Here is a 20559-nt window from a genome sequence, read left to right as displayed (position 1 = left end):
GTTTCCCACATTGCTCAGACGGCCACACCAACAGATTAAACTGAGGCCTATCTACTCTGTGTATGTGTGTGTGTGTGTACAACTGTTACATAACCACTCCCTTTACTGCATGTGATAAATAAGAGCGAGCCATTAAGGCAGACACATTTGAGGTGCAGAGCTGAAGGTGTTCACATCGCAAGATGGACAGAGTCTGCTGGAAGCTGAGCCTGGTCTTTCTGGTGCTGTTGGTCAGCACGTGTGTGGAGGGTAGGGTCGCTTCACTGTTTTCACCTGTTTTATGAGCTCGATTGTATGCATGTATTCAGATCAAGAAACTGTATTTGCTTTCATTTTCTTTCTTTCTTTCTTTCCCTTGGTGACTAATTCCATGCTCTACTTGCGTGTCTACCGGTCCAAACTTCTTTCAGTTTAAGGACTCGATTCTAATCTTATGCAAATAGAAAACATACATTTCCAAGGAGGCGATCAGCTTTTATCATTTTGATAACAAAATCTTTTCTCTTTCTTGCCAAAATAAAGATTTCAGCTGCCCAACAGGCTGGGGCCTCCTTTGTCATGTTTGCTGTTTGGGACAGGTCTGGGGCGCGTGTAGGCCAGTTTAGTCGCACTGGGATGGGTTTTCTACCGAACCATGGTGCTGTAACACATGCAGGATGTGGTTTGTCATGTTCTTGCTGAAGTAAGCAAAGTCTGCCCTAAAAACCAACCAACCAATCAAAAAAAGAAAAGAAAAGAAAAAAAGTAGTTTTGGAAATGGCTTTGTGTAAGATTTCTTTCTGACACTTCTTTTTCACATCTGAGACCAAGAAATGGGCAAAATCGTTCTCAGCCTGATAGGGGGAGAAATGTCAGCTGTAGCTTGGCCTAAAGTCACTTCTGATTATGCTGAAAAAAGATTTCTGTGGCTTTTTCCTCCAACTGGAGCTCATCTTGTTTCATTTAATCATCGAGACAACTGCTGGAACAGTTGGCTGGCCACTTTACTTCCCACTTGTTGAGCATAATAAAAACACTGCAGGCAATATTTACTTCTTTTAGTGCCGCTGTTCCCCTCGCCACGTCTCCTTTGGTTAAATCAGTTTGTGTTTAGACTTATGAACAAAGGAAGGTTTGTATGGGGGAGAAATGATGGGCTTTAATTTGAATGAAAATTTTTCTTTTTTTCTCTTCAGCTTCATTTTCATATCGGATGGAAGATTTCATCAGTGCAGTAAAGCAGGTGGAAGATGAGGACCCTGGGTCAGAGCCGCTAGCTGTGTTGAAGCGGCTGCGTCGGGCAGCTGAGGTCAATGACCCGTTTATTCAGTACTTCCTTTTCAGTGATCTTTCTGGGGTGCCTGAACTGGCTGCTAACCTTTCAGATTACATTAGAAAAGCTGTGCATCACAGGGTGACAGAAGACGCCAAAGAGGAAGGGGTGGTCCTAACTCCTGATGGTACCACTGTTGCCCTCAGACCGCTCCTCCTGGGCATCGAGGCCGGTTTACTCGCCAAGACTCGAGGACGCGTTCGAGGTCTCTACCAACTTGCTCTGGCCAGAGATCTGGGCCTTTCCCTCCGGCAGAGTCCAACTGTGACGCGGCGTCTGGGACCCGACGGCTGCTGGGACAACCTAAGCTCTCCTCAAGTGTTCACCCTCTCGGACAGCCCCTCCCTGCTCACCACCGCTCAAGTCAACGGAGGCATGGACGGCGTCGTGCTGGGGCTGGAGGTTTCTGACAAATCCAGACGTCCTCTCAAGCTCAGCAACCTGCTGACAGAGTACTACTGCCACCAGCTGGAGGGAAAAGGACTGGACACCGCCCCACGTCTCATCAGCCGACGCCGCAGGGAGAACTTCAAACGGTTGGGTGTCCCGCTGCTGCTGACCAGACAGGTGGTGAAATCTGTACAGCTGCAGCAGAGTCTGACAGGACAGTCAAATATGGAGAGGAAGGAGAAGAAGGAGCTGATGAGAGAGGTGAAGGAGGGGATGAAGGAGTTTGTCCATATGTACATGGGTGAGCATAAAACCAAAAACACAGACCAAGTGAAAGGATTTTGAACAGCAGTGTCGTCTGTGAACATTACATAAGAAAATTAAGAAGGTCCATCAAAACACGAGCATAACGTCACATGTAACAAACTCTGATCTGTTTCAGATTGCCCACCCATCGTTACTCGGTGTATGTGGGGTGCAAAGCCGTACATAGGAACACCCACCAACCTCGCGCTGCCTCTCTCCTTCATGTTCATCCACCACACTAGCACGCCCAGCCAGCCCTGTCTGACCTTCGAGCAGTGCTCTGCAGACATGCGCTCCATGCAGCGTTTTCATCAGGAGGACAGAGGCTGGGATGACATCGGATACAGGTACGTGGACGTTCTCACACGTGACATCTTCGCACCCAGCTCACATCGTCTAAGAGTCTCTGTCCTCTCCAAAAGCTTCGTTGCGGGCTCCGACGGGAACATCTACGAGGGCCGAGGATGGTACTGGCAAGGAGCCCACACCCTCGGCTACAACTCTGTCGGCTACGGCGTTTCCTTCATCGGAGACTACAGCAGCGTTCTGCCCTCTCAGCACGCCATGGAGCTGGTGAGAGACCAGCTGGCAAGCTGCGCTGTCGGTGGCGGGCGACTCATACCCACCTTTACCCTGATGGGTCACAGACAAGTGGTGAACACCGCTTGCCCAGGAGATGCTCTGTACAGTGAGATCAAGACCTGGAAACATTTTGGGGTATGTAGGAATTTTGAAGTGTGTGTGTGTGTGTGTGTGGTGTTTTTCACCACAATATGCCAACTAACTGAAAATGTTTAGACAGATCCTAACATCACTACTAAAAAAACCTGTGATGGTAATGTAGTCTTTCTTCTAGGGTTTCTAAGGGGTTGTTGTACATTTATCAGCTAATGAGAAGTGTTATCAGACATTAGATGGGTTGCTATGCAGCTTGTTTATCTCAGTGATTGTCCACAGATAATGCCTTAGTAAGCATTCAGTGCATTATCAGTTAAAATGCCTATTTCCCCTCATGTATATTAAACTACTCCTGATGTGGTACTCCAAATTGTTGCCATTGTGGGTCATTAACGTGACTCATCACTGCGCAGCACTTTTTCTTTCATCTGAAGTTGATCAAATCTCTCTGGCCTTATTCACCTTCAGAAGTAGATGAGTTCTCCCAGAACGTTCCACAAAAATGATCCACTAGTGCTTCCTACTCCTCCGCCTTCCTGTCAATTACACATCCAACCACTGCAGAACTGTCAGAGTCTTTCTGTAGGTGGCATGACCCAGAGTTATGGAAAAAGTCTGAGGTGTACAACAAGAACGGAGAAAGTGTAGTCCCCAGAGGAGCTCCCGCACTGCACATCGCCAAATCAGACAGAGCCGTATCTAATCTCACAAACTGCAGTCAGTAGCAGTGGCTGAATCATGTTAAATGCACTTGAGAAATCAAAGAAGGTGACCCTCACCATGCAGCAATTTCTGTCTAGATGGGAGGACACTCTCTGCAGCATGTAGGTAATAAAACTGTGATGCTGTGAAGCTCAGGGTAAGGATTTTAAATAGCAGCATTAAAATAATTGCGCAGGTTTTTGGATCCACAACTTTTCCTGATGTAGCTCCTAGTCAGGGAGGTGAGAAACCTCCTCCCACCTGGTTACTCAAAGAGAAGGAACCTTCAGAAGTCCTTTGTGAAGACGGTGCAACCTGAGTGAAGGTCGACTGTTTCATTTTATTCATCGAGCCTTTATGGCAGAGTACAGGGTGGCAGCATCATGCTATGTGGGTGATTCTAGGCTGTGGGAACAGGTCAGAATTGATGGAAGAATGAATGTAGTGAAATAAAGAGTCTTTAAAGACCTGTTGCAGCCCTACTTTTATTCATGCAAATGCTCCACTCTATTTGGCCTTCTTATATGACTTACTTTCTTTTCTTTTGTTCTTTTTCTTAGGAGGTCCAGAAATAAAGAGGCTGGGATAGACCAAAACATCACACAATAAATATTAGACTTATATTTATGGGCTGCTTTGTTGTCATTTCTTTTTCACTCTGTGGCATGTGTTGCATTAAGTAAGTACCTTCTTTTGGGATTGCATCAGAAGGGCTGGTAACACGGTTGAAGCGATTAATATGACGATGAAGTACATCCAATGCAAACTGCTGGCTTTTAAAAAAATTCTTCCTGAAACAGTGACTGTTGTTAAAAAAGATTTTTTTTTCAGTTAGTTTTTGATATTCTTCTACGAGACTTCAGCAGAAGTCATGTATTACAGCTGATTTGCATAAGTGTTCTCTGGCTGCTGACATTGCTTGAAATTTCTGACCGCTTCTCCATGTGAAATTCCTTCTGTTGCAACATGTTTGAGGCTTTTCTTGCATGTGCTGCCCATTCCAAATCCCCCACAACATTTCAGTGGGATTCAAATCTTGGCTATTTCACAACCCTCCATTTCTTCTTTTTGAGCCATTCCACGGTGGATTCGCCAGTGTGCTAAAGATCCCTGTTCTGCTTAAACTTCCATTTCTGGTTTAGCTTTCAGACTTTTCACATAATTGAATCAATGACCAGAAGCTCCTCTCCTCTTTGCCTGTATGTTACATGAGAGCATGCAAAGACTCTACCAACTTGCTCTGGCCAGAAATGTGAGCCTTTCCCTCAGGCTAGTTTTGGCATACAAAGCCATTCTCTCTCTCCTTGCATGCTTTCCATGCAGATGGAATTTTAGACACATGGACTTTGACACCAACACTTGCAAGAGGAAGTCCTCTGATGACATTTTGGGGTTGTTGTGAAGACTCCTTTTTGTTTCTTTTTGGCCAGGCAAGCCAGTTTTTTTTTCTTTTTTAACAGTGAAATTAGTCATTTGAAATAATGTGGCGAGTTTTGAATAAAATGCCTCATTAAACTCACATTAAAGTCAAATGCTTTGCTGAAGGTCTCTTCAGAGCTTGACGTGGCAACAGCAAACACTTCAACAGCAAAAAGGACGGCAGACCGGCGATGTCAAGAGTTTATATAAGAAGTTTGCAGTAACAGGACCCTGGTCTGGAATACCTGAATGTGGATCTGATTAATGATGGTATTTTTTTTTAAATATAATACTTACTGGAATCATGGAAATACTTCAGGTTGTCTGCTGTTTGTTTCTTTTGACTGTCACTTTTATGTGTTGTCTTTCTGTTTCTAAAACGATCGAGACTTTGCTTTTTCAACTATACAGTGAAGCATTGATTTCCATGGGATGGAGTGTGTCACCTGACTGTATACTTGTGGGTTTTAATTTGGTAATAATGATATACTATGTGTTATAGAAACTGTGTTAAAAAAAACAAAACTTTACTTTCATAAAAAAATCTGAATACTTTACTCAAGTTACATACTTTCACAGTACTTTACCTTAGTACTTCACTTTTCAGTTGTTTCATTATATATTTGCAGATGATACACTGACTCTACTAAATTTCAATTATTTGATACTTTAAGGTACTACTTACATTATTTCTTTGTCAATACATTATAATGACCATTATTACTAAAGGGTAAACTGACATTAATTAACAACAACATAAATATTAGGGCTTACTACAGTTGTTTTGTATGAAATTATTATCATGTGCTATGTATAAGTAGGCAGGGGTGGTTGCACCGCGATACACCACAACACTGGGGACTGCAGTTTGTGTCCTGTTCAGTCACAAAAGCAGTTGTGTTCAAATTGGAATTTGTCCATTGAATCAAAACACAATGAATTTACAGTAAAGTCAGTCTCATTAGTGCTTCGAGTTCAGTCTCACTGATCAGTAATGTACAGAACAGATAATAACATTTGTAATCATTAACCAAACACAGAACACAGTGTATAAAGTGTTATGTGTACAGATGTCATTGTCTCATATCATCTATGATGCAATACGCAACACAATTTATAACTCATATATAAACTCGAAACAAAGATACTACTAATAATAGCATAACTAACGACTGGCAAACCAGAATATAATTAATCATTACAAAATGACAAAATAAACAGTGACACCGTTCTGTACAGTAAAGTGTAATTAACTAAAAATGTATTAGCAGTGGTTATTACAGTGTTATATCTCCCTGAGGAAATTCCCAAACTGCCCATAAGTGTAGAAGGTACTTAAAAAACACCTTCACCAGCTGCAACATTTAAGTGATGTACATATTAATTAATCAAAAAATGTATTTTTTGAAAGTATGCCTTTGCTTTGATGTTTAACTACAGCAGTTTTGCTTATTTTAACAAATGAAATCATGCACCTGTGACACTGAGCTCACGTATCGACAGCTCGATTCCAAATAGCCGTTTTCTGTTGGTCTTACTCAAATATCTTTCTAAATCACAGTTTTGCAAACTCAAATTGCATCATTTAGCACGCTCTGTTCACCTAGGAACACTGGGCTTCAAAATGCAGATTTCCAATTACTCATTCTGCATTTATGCAAAGTCAATTCGAAGAACATTTCAGTCATGTGTCAGAATACAAAAGGGATCTTAAGTGACTTCTCCAGGTGTTAGGCAAGAAGATGGAGCAGCAGGAACACAGACAGTGGCAGGCAATTTGCTTTTTTCTGTTTTTGTCAGTTCAGCTGAAGAGCTTTCTGTGTGTGTGTGTGTGTGTGTGTGTGTGTGTGTGAGTGTAACATGGCCTCAAGAAGCCTCTACTGACCACTTCTGATGGTAGTGTTTTGAATCCATCAGCAAGATGTCAGTTTTTCATAGCTGTGTGTATTGTTTTTGTGGAAGGAAACAGTTTGAGAGGACGGAACGTGGTTTTGCAAGAGATGCAAAGTAACTTATCAAAGCAGTGACCTTCGTTCATTTCGTGCAGAGAATTTGGAGAAACTGACCCACAGTTTCTGAAAATTGACATATTGCAGCCTTATTTTGAAAATGTTCAAACAACACAAGAACAAAAAGAAACAAAACAACACATAATGATCATAATCATAATAAATAACATGTTCAAAAAGGAGCAGGAAGAAGCATTAGCTTATTTAATGCCCCTTTCCCACTATTTAGTAACTCATAATCATCACTTTCCCCCTTCTGTTTGCCCCCTATCCTGTCATAAATCCTGCCTTACAATTTGTTACATGTATTTGGTTTTAAAACCTAAATGTATGCTAAGAGATATGGATATTTACAGATATATACATAAACACACATATATGCACTCACCCTTCTCCCTATACTTTGTGAAATCTCTATTTTTGTACCGTTTGTTTAAACATTTGCTTTTTCATCCTCTGCACACACAAACACGCAGAGTAAAGTGTGACCAACAGGGGGCGCAGGTTGACCACATATAACAATCGGAAAGGCGTATATTGATTTTTTAGCATTTGGGGGATTTTGATACACAAAGTAACCGACAAACATTGTTCAGATGTTACTATCACAGCGTTATTACATATTATGATACGCAAATATGTCATTCACAACAGCGTTACTATGGAGAGCCACATACGTGTTGACAAATGTACGCAGATACCGCATAACCTTTATTTATAGTATACCTATTTACACAAAATAAAACGCATTTAAAGAAATATTATTACTGTGGCGTGCTTACGCTGCTCACGCGTGTATTTCCTTCCGAGAAAAAAAAGAGTCACCGTGATTTGATCGCTGTGAATAAAGTGTCCGCCACATAAATACGCACAGAATTAGAGAAATGAGCCTGCGATCGAAGCACTCGTAAAAGTTTGACTTGGTAAACTTGCCCCCGGTGGGTTACTCGAAACTCTTCTCGTCACCCTCCCCGCTGACGTTTACGTACGCAGCCGTGGCGTGCCTGCAAGCCAAATAACATGGAGTCCTCTGCCTGGCATCTCCAAGGGATCCCTGCAAAACACCCGAGCGCCGATTAAAAAGATCAAGTTCCTCCATGGGAGCAGTCAAAGCTTCTTGCCAGCATCGTCGCGGTGCGTAAAGCTTCAGCTCCGTCCTCAAAGTATGACGAACGGTGCTTAAAGAGGCAGCCTTTCCCTGCGATCCGCAAACCAGGCCGATTTCAGTGAGTATTTGCACTAAAAAAAAAAAAACCCTAAAAAAACCCTGCAGTTTATGGGCGTCTGGGTTTCAAAGGCAACGTGCACGGATGCGTTGTTGTTCCAAATCACCTGACAGCGACCGGATCGATAAGAGCCACGTCCTCTGAAGCGACAGAGGCCAACCCGTGGGACACCTTGATGTGCCCGGGCATTTTCCTGTCTTTTTTTTTTTTTTTTTCTAGAGGGGCAGCAGTGAGGACAAGGGCCTGAATATAAAGGCCACTTATTTATGTAACCATTCGAGCGCTCCGTTTCATTCTTTAAAACCAGACATATTGTGAAAATAGGTCAGACAGTCCGAAAGCTGCAGCTGCCAAAATTTTTTTAAAAGGAGAGAAAATACACAAGACAGCTGAACCACGACAGATTCTCCAGATTAAGCCATTAAATGAGGTTTTATCTGCTGATACATGGTGTGTTTTATGCTGGTTTAAAAAGCATTCTACGTGCAATTATCTCCAGGAAAGTTTTCCATCACGGAAAAACTTCAGTGCGAGTTCATGTGTGAATGTTTTCCAGAAGGAGAGGAGGCTGCACGATGTAGGCAGGCTGTTTACTAGTGGGACTCCATACTGTTCTCTGGGGGGTGGGGGGGACCATGGAGCCAGAAGGGGAACCCCTAACCCCAGGGACCAGCTATGGGCCCCCACCCATCGACTCAGCACAAAACCCCGTCACCCCAACTTTCCTCAACAGCACCTTAGAGGTAAGGCATCTTTTTTTTCTTTTTTTTTTTAAAGATATGGTATTAAGTGCTGCCATTTTCACCCCCATCAACAATAAATTCTTTGTTTATTGTTACTACTTTCTAGTCTTCATGTTCTCCAAATCTGAGAGATGGCCTGATGTCTGCCAAATGCTCGTGGGGCCTCACTGGGGAGGAGGGCTCCAAGCAGAGTGAGGGCCCCCAGTCCAGTGCAGACCAAGGGAGGAGCGCACAGAGGAGATTCAAATCCTCAGCCTTTCCTTCCTCCTTAAGCTGGGACTCTGACTCTGAGAAGGAAACACTAGATGGTAACACACCTGTTGCACGCATGTAAAAACAATGATAGCAGCGCATTCTGCTGGAAAGCTAAATTAGTACTGAACCTATGTGCCTATCGTTGTTGTCCCCTTATTGTTTTAAATGTTTTTCTGGTGTAGTCAGAAGTCTTTCAGTTTGCTCTCTCTGTAATCTGCTCAGCACTTTCTTTAACTGTGGATTTTACCTGTGAAGCTGTGAAGTGATGTTTCTGTGGTTGTGTGTTTTGTGCGCTGTCGTGCGTCAGAGGAGGAGCTACAGAACTTTTCTAACCCTCACGGTCTGGCTGCTCACAGTCCAGGATCTCCTTCTTCTGGACTAAGGTGAGGAGGAGGTGGTGTAGGAGGAAGGGTGATGAAATTTGACTTTAATGGATACCCACATAGAAAAGAAATATAACATTTAAAAAAGTCCCGTTAATTTCAAGACATATATAGTCATGAAAGGTGCTCCTTTAACATTTTTTATTTACAGCATAATGTTTACTTGAGTCATATTTAATAAATATCTTAAGAATTAACAGAGAAAAGGGGCAGCTTTCATGAGTAAGTAGTTATCCTTTAAAGAACTATAATATATGACTCATGAACAGTCAATATATGATTTTTTCTTTTCTATAAGGGTATGCAGCAAAGACTTTAGCAATACTAAGGTCATAAGGCAAAGTGGGCCTGGATACCAGTTACTTACATTAACTGGTTGCTTACTCAGTGCTGAGTGGGAACTTTTGAAAGAAACAGTGGTTCAACATTAGCAACACTGTTTAGCTGAGAGGTGGCTCAAAGCTATTGAGAGCAGCTGTTAGCTTAGCATAAAAGCACAAACGTTTAAAAGCCAAGCTCAGTTTGAATAGGTCTTCATTATGGCTAACTTTAGTCTGTACAAAGATGAAGGTGCTTTTGTGTTTCATTGCATATTGCTTATTCAGATGGCTGCACCTCCCTGAGCCTCTGCAGGACATTTCTTCCTGTTAAAAGGGAGTTTTTCCTTCTGAAGTTTGTCCTTCACAAGTGTTTGCTCAGTGGCGGTTATCTGTTTGTTGGGGTTTTCTTTATTATTCTAAGGTTTTTACCTTACAATATTAAGGGCCTTGAAGTGACTGTTGTTATGATTTGGAAACTGAACTGAATTTATTTTAATTTGAACAGATGCTATAAGCTAACTACAGCCCTGAGAGTCAGCTAGCTCTTGGATAAAAAACAAGACGATGGTCTGCTTCTAATTTCACTGGAAGATTTATTTGCAGGCTAGTTTGCAGCTTTTACATAGAGCAGTGTTCATATTTTGAAAACCCAGCTCATCCCTGAATTGTCAACAAATGCCCTTAGCTAGCTAAAAACAATAAATTTTAGCTCCCTGAGTCTAGTTAGCTGTCAAAAAGCTGCTGTTACCTATTACCTAAGTGAGTTATTATTGCTGGGTAAAGCACTTACAGCTTTCCCAACAATCCACATTTCTTAATAAGACAAGTGCTTAAACTTGTCAACATTCTTAAATTACAGCAATATAGTTTACAGTTTAGTACTTGCTGTAGTAAGAAAATATATGCTGTACAAGTTAGCATACCTTCTCAAACAGGCACCATAAAGCATTTCAAAAACATAGGTCTTGGTTTCCACCATTGAGAAACCAAGAAACAATGACGGAAACTGAAGGCCTACAACAGTCTTATATTAAAATGGGCCTTTCCTTCTATGTACCCCTTATCAGAGAAGTTAGTTACTTATATATAGTTGGGTCCATAAGCTTTTGGAGAAGTTCAGAGCTTTAATTCAAGTTGTTTAACAAAAACATTGCATGGACTTTCTAGGAATTACAGTTATTTTTTAAACATTTCCCCCCATTTTCAGAGCCACAGAAGTATTTGGACATACAGCAAGTAAAATAAGTATTGAACACGCCACCAATTGTCTAAGTAAATATATTTCTAAATGTGCTATTGACACAAAATCCTCATCAGATGTCAGTAACAACTCATTCAGTCCACACATGCAAAGAAATCAAACCATAGATGTCCATAAATTAAGTGATCTTTAATAATGAGAAATGACATAGGGAAAAAGTATTGAAGAAAGGGAGGTTCAAAAAGGCATGGGAAGTCATATCAGCAGCTGAAATCTCTCAGTAATCAGAAAGCAATCCTGCCACTTAGTGCAAATGAATATCAGCTGGTTCAGTCTCAAATGATGGCCTATAAAAGATGTCTCATTATCAAGGTGTCACATTAGAAACATATTATGATGAGTAAAACCACTGAGCTCTCTCAAGACCGTTGCAACCTTATTGTTGCAAAACATACTGATGGCATTGGTTAGAGAAGAATTTCTAAACTAGTGAAGGTTCCAGTGAAAATGAAAAGTAATGCACGCCATATGCAAGACTCCATTGCTGAAGAAAACTCATAAAGGGTCTAAAGTTTGCTGAACTTTAGACCCACTTTAGACAAGCCTGTGAAAAATTGGGAGATTTTAGACTGGTTAGATGATACAGCCAATCGTATGACCCGAATCCAATTAAAGATGTGTGGAAAGAACTAAAGCTCAGGGTTCAAAGAAGGGACCCAAAGAAGTTTCAGGATGTGAACACTGTCTGTGTGGAAGAATGGGCCGAAATCACACCTGAGCATAGTTTCTCCACACAGGAAGAGTCTTCACGCTGTCATCACCAACAAAGGCTTTTGTATCACATCATTTATAGACATCTATAGTCTGATTTCTTTGCATGTGTGGAAAATTTCATGTCAATAGCACCTTTAGAAATATATTTACTTAGAAAATTGGTGACGTGTTCAATACTTATTTTAGTCTTTATATTTGCAGATTCTCTAGATTCTCATCTAATACTAGATGAGAATCCTTTGCAGTAGGTGACTAGACCACATAGACATACCCACATGCTGTTTCCTTCCTTGAGATGCTTGCTAGGCCTTTACTGCAGGCTCCTTTAGGTACTACTTGTTTGTGGGTGTCTGCATTCAGCTTTGTATTAAATAACTGAAAACTGTTCTCCTGCATTCAGATTAGGTAACTGGACTTTTAAGAATATCCTTATTCCTTTGTCTTGAGAAACTCTGAGTTTCAGTTACTCTGAGTAATTATCCATTAACACAGTAAAGTGCAGTTCCATTAGTTTGCAGCATTTATTTGAATCTGAGTATAGGCCTGTACACTAAACATGTGTATTTTTTCTAATCTTTTTTATTTTTCATTTTAACCTCGTTGTAAACCCTCTGTATTTCCATTCATGAAGGCGTCTCTTGATTGTAGACTTTGACAATGATACGTCTACCTCTTTGACTGTTCTTAACTTGGAAAGGAATTCTGCAATCATCCAATTTAGCTTTCTTCTGTGGCCTTTCAAGCCTTTTGGCGATGTGAAGTTGGCCAGTGCAATCATTCATTTTAAGCATGTACCAAATTGTTTACTTGCCCACTCCTTTCTAACTTTCTGATAAGTTTATTTTGATCTTTCAGCCAAACGATGGCCCCTCTCACTTGCAACACCTCTTTGGGCTTCATTTTCAGAGTTCTAGTGAACGGATACTAAATGCAAGTTGAATACTTGGAATCGGATCTAGATAGATCTGCTTATTTTGTCAAGGAATAACAAAGGAACTGGCCTCACCTGGCCATGAATGGTCCAATTACTTTTGCGCCTGGCTGTAAATCCTAAACAGTCAATGGAATTTTTTTTAAACCTCTCAAGTTAAAGTTGGAAGTTTGCACTTTAGTAACGTCTTGATTGTTTGATTTAAAATCCACTGTGGTGATGTAAAGAGGCAAAATTAAACCTAATTAGACCTAACTGTATGTTATGAACTTGCATGTTCAACTTTTGCATTTAGCTATAAATTAGATGCACAGGAATCTTTCAAATAATTATTTTTACCTGATTCTTTGAAAGATAGCATATTAGTGTATTTCCTAAAGTGCCGAACACACTATTGTCTTTACTGAAACATATTACAATTATAGTTATATAGTGGACATAATGTTTAGACTCTCAGCTTTCATTTGTGGGGATCCACAGTCAAATTCAATGAAGAGTTTCAGCTCCTTAATGCAGGCCACCATCTTTTTAAAGGGACCAAAAGTAATGGGACAATTGACTCAAAGGCTATTTAACAGACAGATGTGGGCAATTCTTTCATTATGTCATTATAAATTAAGCAGATAAAAGGCCTGGAGTTCATTTGAGGTGTGTTGATTGCATTTGGAAGATATTTCTGTAAACAGACAAAATTCGGTCAAAGGAGCTGTCCATGTAGGTGAAACACGCCATCCTTAAGCTGGGAAAACAGAAAAAAAACATCCAAGAAATTGCTATAATATTAGGAGTGGCAAAATCTACAGTTCGGTACATCCCCAGAAAGAAAGAAAGCACTGGTGAACTCAGCAATGCAAAACGACCTGGACGTCCATGGACGATAACAGTGGTGGATGATCACAGAATCATTTCCATGGTGATGAGAAACCCCTTCACAACAGCCAACCGAGTGAACAACACTCTCCAGGAGTTAGGCGTATCGATATCCAAGTCTACCATAAAGAGAAGACTGCATGAAATAAATACAGAGGGTTTACTGCAAGGTGCAAGACCTCAAAAATAGAGAAGCTAGATTGGACTTTGCCAACAAAAACATCTAAAAAAAAGCCAGCACAGTTCTGGAAAAACATTCTTTGACAGATGAAACAAAGACCAACCTCTACGAGAACGATGGCAAGAAAAGGCGTGGAACAGCTCATGATCCAAAGGACAACGCATCATCTGTAAAACATGGGGGAGGCAGTGTGATGGTTTGGGTGTGCATGGCTGCCAGTGGCATTGAGACACTAGTGTTTATTGAGGATGTGACACAGGACAGAAGCAGCCGAATGAACTCTGAAGTGTTCAGAGACGTACCGTCTGCTCAAATCTAGCTAAATATAGTTGGGCGGGGTTTCGTAATAGAGACGGACAATGACCCAAACATACAGCCAAAGCACTCCAGGAGTTTATTAAACCAAAGAAGTGGAATATTCTTCAATGGCCAAGTCAGTCATCTGACCTTAACCCAATTGAGCATGCATTTCACTTGTTGAAGACTTTGCACAGAAAGGCCCTCAAACAAACAGCAACTGAAAGTAAAGGCCTGGCAAAAAAGGGTTCCCTCATTAAAAAGAAGAAACCCAGCATCTGGTGATGTCCAAGAGTTCAAGACTTCAGACTGTTATTGCCAGCAAAGGGTTTTCAACCAAGTATTAGAAATGAACATTTTATTTTCAGTTATTTAATTTGTCCAATTACTTTTGATCCCCTGAAATGAAGGGATTGTGTTAAAAATGCTTTTAGTTCCTCACATTTTTATGCAATCTTTTCTTTTAACCCACTAAATTAAAGCTGAAAGTCTGCACTTCAGCTGCATCTGGGTTATTTCATTTAAAATCATTGTGGTAATGTACAGAACCAAAATTAGAAAAAACTTGTCTCTTACCAAATTTTTATGGACCTAACTGTAGTTTAAAACATTCCCAGCATTTCCATGTTTATAATTACACATCCCTTAGTTAGCTAAAACCCACGAAATTCCCTGAAAAGATGGAGGACTTGACCTCAGCGGTGGCAATGGGCCTGAGAATAAGAAATATGAGGCCACACATGATTTCTGATTTTTTCCTGAATACAGGCAGATACTTTATTTTTTATTACGAATATAATGTCATTATTTTTCTTTCTGATGGCATCCAGACTTGATAGTGAAGATGACCAAGTACCTGATAAAATGCAGCACTTCCATAGTAAGACTGGCATGTCTACACCCGCTGAGGGGCACAGTGATAACAATGAGAGCACAAAGACAGAGGAGCCAAATACATCCCAGCCTGGCCAAACAGAATGTAAGTACCATACTGAATAAACTTAGTCTGCCTGCACACTCGATGGCTTTCTTTTTTAAATCTTTTCTTTCACTGAGAATTCTCCTGCTTGCTTTGCAGTAGCAGACAGCAAAGTCTGGAATGTATCTGAGGGAGCTGAGCCATTCCTGTCTAAAGTAAAACCAAAGGAAGGTTGCCAAATGGAGGAGGAGGAGGTGGTGCTGGACAACGGCGAGGGAGAAAAAAAGCCCAAGGGAAAGGAAACCAAGGAGCCTGAGAGAGATGTGTACACCTTCCCCGGAGACTCGGACCAAGAGAGTCCCCCTCCTGCCCCCTGGGCTCATTGCACATTCATTCAGCGGTGCAGAAAAAAGAGGGTCTTGCTCAGGCCCTTCTCAGGACTTGGCACCTTAAAGCGTACGTTGCCTGAGACTGCCAAATTGGCAAGACCTAGTCCTCAAAAATCTGAAACAGTACAGCTGAATCGAGGTGGAGGGGTTTATGACTTTGAGGAGGTCAGCTTTGGAGAGGGAGGGGTGGAACCCATAAAGTTCAGAGACAGAGGTGGGAGAAGAGACAAAGAAGGAGAAGAGAGTGGGGTGGAGACAGATAAAGAGATTTTCACGTGTGTGGAGTGTAGCATTTATTTTAAAAAGCAGGTCCACCTGCAAGAACACATGATTGAGCACAATCAGAGTGGCGCAGGGGGTGTCAGGCGGTTAGGAAAGGGCAGCCGCTTTCGGTGTATTGAGTGTGGATGGAACCTGCCAAATCGACTTGCACTTGCTGACCACCATAGAAGGCATGAAGAGTCACGACTGAAGATCCTGGAAGAAATTGAGAAACTGAATGAAAATGGGAAAGCAAAAGAATTTCAGACACTGGACAGCAAGGTGTTGAAAAATAGAAGCATAGACCCGACAATTATAGAAAATACCGGCCAAGGCTCAATACTAAGCAAGGTGGTAGACCCAGACACGGTCAAATCTCCACCTCTATCGCCAGTGTCAACACTGGATATAGACCCAGGAGTCCTTGACCTAAATGCACCCCCGCCAAACTCAGTTCGAACCCCAACTCAGACCCGAGCTCTCTCTGCCTACCGTCGCCGCTTTGTCTGTACCAAGTGTAACTTCAGCACAAGAACATCCCAAGCACTAGCTAATCACTCCAAGACCCACACCAGGAAAAAGCCCACTCTCCAATCAGAATCTTCTTCCCCTGGTTCACCACCCAGTTTGGCATCTACTTCCCTGACCTGTGGTCACTGTGGCTTCCTGACCTCAAGTGAATCCATCCTGAGGGAACACCGGGCACTCGTTCATCCAGGAGAGATCGACGAGTCTGGACAGCGTTTAAAGCCTAGTATGGGAGCAAGAATTGTAAAACCCAACCTAGACCCCGAGTTCGTCTATGAGTCCGGATCTCAGCATGATGCAACTCAAGGCAAAAGCCAGCAAGCAGTTACTGCTTCTGATGACAGCAGAACACCAGACGGCACCACAGCTCGGCCTGTGAGACAGGTGGTCTTCAACAGGAGATTCAGCACAAGAGGCAAGACTTGGACTGATCTGGCCAAGCTTGACACCACTGTGGATGTTGAAAAGCTCCCTGAGAGTGAAGAGGAAGAGCAGGACCAAGATCAGAAGTCAGAGTTTAAGACAGAGCTGTGTCGGGAAGAGGAAAGCTCATCAGTGGCAGTCAGGCCTCAGACCAGAGCACGATCCAACATGGGTGAGACTAAATAAGAACTCCATTGTTAATTTCAGAATTATTGTTTACCCTTGATTGATAGGAATGACTAATAATTAGCTAATTATTATTATTATTTATTTTTTTAATTCAGATTTCTTGATGTGCATGCACCGCCTGCTGTTTGAGTTAGAGTTCTTGATAATTTTAATCAAAAGTGCATTTTCTTTCCTTGATAGATGATGGCTCATCGCTGCAGAGTGCTCCATTACCGCTCTCCACCAAGAAGAGCGAAAAGAACGATGACAAGCAGGAAACGGAAAAAGACGGGAAGGTTTTCTTTCTGAGGAGGAGCACCAGGGTCGCTGCCGCTCCTGTAGAAATTGACAGCGACGACGACGAAGACATTGACGAGGAACGTGTGCGACGTTTCCTGTCAGAGGGCGTCCTGGATGAAGACAAAGACGAGATTGATGAGGACACAGAGGCGCTGAAGAGCGTGGAGAGGAAATGCCCCTACTGCCCCGATCGATTTCATAATGGAATTGGGCTTGCCAATCACGTGAGAGGCCACCTGAACCGTGTGGGCGTCAGCTACAACGTGCGTCACTTCATATCCCCGGAGGAAGTCAACGCGATTGAGAAGAAGTTTTCTTATCAGAAGAAGAAAAAAAAAGGTCAGCACCCTGCCGCATGTGTTTTATTAGACTATGTAGATGTCTTTGCAGATTTGGAACCCTGTCTTTTTTATTGTGTCTGGAGTAAAACATCTTTACAATGAAGACTCTGATATAGGCTATCATATCTCACTTTACATTTTACATGACAAGTTTTTACATTTTTTTCATATTTTTCTCCCTGTTTAATTTTTTGTTGATGTGATGAACACTTTGAGAAATGTGTATTGACTTTCTATAATATAAAGCAGTGGTTTATAACCTACTGGCTAGTTCTCTGGCTTAAACCATGTCCACGCATTTATGCCTATTTTTGTACCTGATGTTTGCAGATGTTCATGTAGCTAATCTGATAAATTTACATGTCAGCTAGCTAATTAGCTAGTCTTAGGGTCATCATCACTAATGATGACTTAAACCTCCAAAAGTTAACCTGCTTGTCTCTTCCCGTGTTTTCTTTGTTTATGGTTTTTGGATTAGTTCAAGTTCAAATTCAAGTTTATATATAAAGCACTTTTAAAACATCTGTTGACCAAAGTACTGTACAATAAAAATAGTCAAGGCAAAAGACATAAAACAGGATAAAGGTAGAAGGGAATAGAATCATAGAATGATAATAAATAAAAACAATAGTAACAGGCTCATACTGATTTAAAAGCAAGAGAATAAAAATGGGTCTTTAGAAGGGTTTTAAAAGTATCCAGTGTTGGGGAGGTCCTGATATGCAGAGGCAAAAGTGTTCCACAATTTAGGAGCAGTCACCACAAATGCCCGGTCTCCTCTGTGTTTTAATTTGGACCTTGGGACAACTAGGAGCATTTGGTCTGCAGACCTCAAAGATCTTGCAGGTGTATACCAGGTTAGTAGATCAGAATTACATTTTAATAAATGCAATCCCACGTTCACTCTTTATAGAGACTCTTTACCTTCATATTCTGCTTATTAACAAGCAGAAAGCAGACGCCAGAAAGTTTAATCTTTGATCTGCATATTCATATGCAGATATCTGTTCATACAGATAAGTCCAACAGTAACCCAACAGTTGGTGGAGGCATTTGACTTGAGACCACCCAGAAAGGGGTGCTAAAGGAAAGTTCTCTTGAGAGCCATGATTATACGAAGTTTCATGGCAGTTATTTTTGCGGTTGGCTTGACCACAGTGGTAACTCAGCAAATGACCAACAGACCAACACACCAGCATTGTGGTGTGTGGGGGTTTTTTTAATGGAAAAGCTGTTCTATCAATTTGTGGGGGTCAGAATAAAAAAACAAACAAACAAAAGGTTGGGAACCACTGGCATGACGTGCCTTACTTCACATTCAATCATTTGCATTGCTTCTTTCCCCTGTAGTTGCCAACTTTGACCCGGACACTTTCAGCGTGATGCACTGTGAGTTCTGTAGTGCTGGCTTCGATACCCGGGCTGGCCTGTCGAGCCACGCTCGGGCCCACCTCCGTGACTTCGGCATCACTAACTGGGATGTTACCATCTCCCCGATCCACATCTTGAGGGAGCTGTTCTCCAGCAGGCCCGACCTCGTAATCCCCACGGCTCCCCCTCGGAGTTCTGGCTCTCCAGTGGAGGAGGACGAGGACGATGATGAAGACGAGAAAGACCTAGAGGACGAAGGGGAGGGAATTGTTGAAGTAAAGCTGGAGGAGGAGACAAGCGAAAGGACCCTGAGTGCTGCTGTTTCTGATGTGCTGCCTTCAGCATCTCCGCAACCCTGGAAGAAGCAGGACGGAGCAGAAGAGTGTAAAGGTAGACTGAGTTTCTATTATTGGTCCATCTTTAAAAGTGGGAATGTGATAAACAGACCTTACTTATTGGTTGTGTGATTAATCTGCTGGCTGCTGATGGCTCTGATGGGTCACTACCTGTCCATGTTTGAAGTTTGAGCTTGGCTCTCTGTTGCCTCATAAAACCAAGATAGAAGGAGATCATGATAAAGCTTTAAAGCAGTTAGAAATGTGTTTTGAAGTTACTGCCTGTCCTCGGTGTAAAGTGTTGGAGTCAGGTGGCTGCTGAGAAAAATCAGCCTTTGCGCGAGTGTGTGTGTGTGTGAGAGAGAGCTGGAAAGAGTGAGAGAATCCCTGATGCCCATGGTTGATGTGGCACTCGGTGCATTTATCCCAACCTCCGCCTCCACTCGATTGGTCACGCCTTAGCTTAGCGGTGCATATGGGGGCAAAATGGCTGCTTCCACCTCCCCGCAGACCCAAACAATAGCGGAAAAACTGTCTGGCTTCAGCTGCCGGGAGTCCGATGCACTGCGGTTGCGGACCGGTGAGTACCGCGCGCCGTAATTCCCGTGCACCGCGTGCCCTCGGATCGCGCGGCGGCGGCGGCTTCTTTGCACTGCACGTCTGGCGCCGCATCTTCTGTCACAATGTAGCCAGATAACAGCCATTAAAAAGAAAGAAAGAGAGAGAGAAAGAAAGAAAAACTCTTTATCACGTTGGAGACCGCGTAAAGAAAATGAGTGTCGCGTGCAGGTAGCCTGTGACACGCATGTCAGAAGCTCATAAAGCGGGTCATTGTTATTGTTTCGGGTGTTCCTGATTTTGCATGCGGGGATAGATTGTATGCATTTTGCTTGTTGTGATACTGTTGTTGCAGTTTGTTTTTTCTTTTCAATACATATATGTGTGAGTGTGTGTGTCTGTGTGCTTTCCCCCCTCTATTATACACGTATCGAATGACGTCCAGTATTTCCAATGCTGCAGGATCTCTAAAATTACCTACAGTTGCCCAATCCTCGCCATTTTACTTTGCTTTGATTTTTGATAGAGGACACGCTGTGCCTTCAAGTGCATGCATTTGTGCATGTCTTTTTTCTCTCCCCCTACAATAAACTGACCGCGAGAATAGTCGGGAAACGTGGTAACTTTGTTGACCCAAGTAGCAGCAGTTAGTAACCGGTAATCTTATTGCAACTTATCCGGATCAACCAAGTATAATGGAAGTATCACTTTTACTTGGAAGTGTCGGGTTGCTCACTCTCTCTCCGCCCGAACGGGCACAAAGTTAGCGTTTGCCACTTTGCCTCCGATCTTAGAAATTAGCCCTGTGATTATTTGGCGTTGTCTTTAGCATAATAAACGGTGTTATAACGCTGCGTTCCGGGGTGTCACATCGCTGCTCTTTTACAGTCAAGAGATGAACTGACAAGCGCAGAGCCGCCCACCAGACAAAAAGCATTGTCTGTCTCCACGTCTCTTTTGATTTACCGA

The 20559-nt window shown here is 42.2% G+C and overlaps 2 protein-coding genes across 5 annotated transcripts in view; both read left to right on the top strand.

Moving 5' to 3' along the window:
- Nucleotides 1–110: 110 nt before the first annotated feature.
- Nucleotides 111–4015, top strand: pglyrp6 (peptidoglycan recognition protein 6). The gene is made up of 5 exons (XM_003443067.5): nucleotides 111–249; nucleotides 1176–2003; nucleotides 2145–2355; nucleotides 2431–2725; nucleotides 3949–4015. Exons 1-5 carry the CDS (start codon nucleotides 183–185, stop codon nucleotides 3961–3963), a joined length of 1416 nt encoding a protein of 471 aa, XP_003443115.1. The 5' UTR covers nucleotides 111–182; the 3' UTR covers nucleotides 3964–4015.
- Nucleotides 4016–5403: 1388 nt separating this feature from the next.
- Nucleotides 5404–20559, top strand: part of wizb (WIZ zinc finger b) — a 31989-nt gene continuing 16833 nt past the window's right edge. The window contains exons 1-8 of one of the 4 annotated variants that reach the window (XM_005468510.4): nucleotides 5404–8042; nucleotides 8602–8785; nucleotides 8892–9093; nucleotides 9348–9423; nucleotides 14828–14976; nucleotides 15076–16689; nucleotides 16887–17324; nucleotides 18677–19087. In XM_005468510.4, coding sequence (XP_005468567.1) covers nucleotides 8678–8785; nucleotides 8892–9093; nucleotides 9348–9423; nucleotides 14828–14976; nucleotides 15076–16689; nucleotides 16887–17324; nucleotides 18677–19087 — 2998 coding nt within the window. In that variant the 5' untranslated portion in view covers nucleotides 5404–8042; nucleotides 8602–8677. Of the gene's footprint in view, nucleotides 8043–8598; nucleotides 8786–8891; nucleotides 9094–9347; nucleotides 9424–14827; nucleotides 14977–15075; nucleotides 16690–16886; nucleotides 17325–18676; nucleotides 19088–20559 lie in introns of those variants that run through there. The other 3 variants (XM_005468509.4, XM_005468512.4, XM_019358223.2) reach the window with 3 other exon arrangements.

Source organism: Oreochromis niloticus, linkage group LG4 (assembly GCF_001858045.2).
Source record: "Oreochromis niloticus isolate F11D_XX linkage group LG4, O_niloticus_UMD_NMBU, whole genome shotgun sequence".
NCBI lineage: Eukaryota > Metazoa > Chordata > Actinopteri > Cichliformes > Cichlidae > Oreochromis > Oreochromis niloticus.
This window is presented reverse-complemented; position numbering and strand designations above follow the sequence as displayed.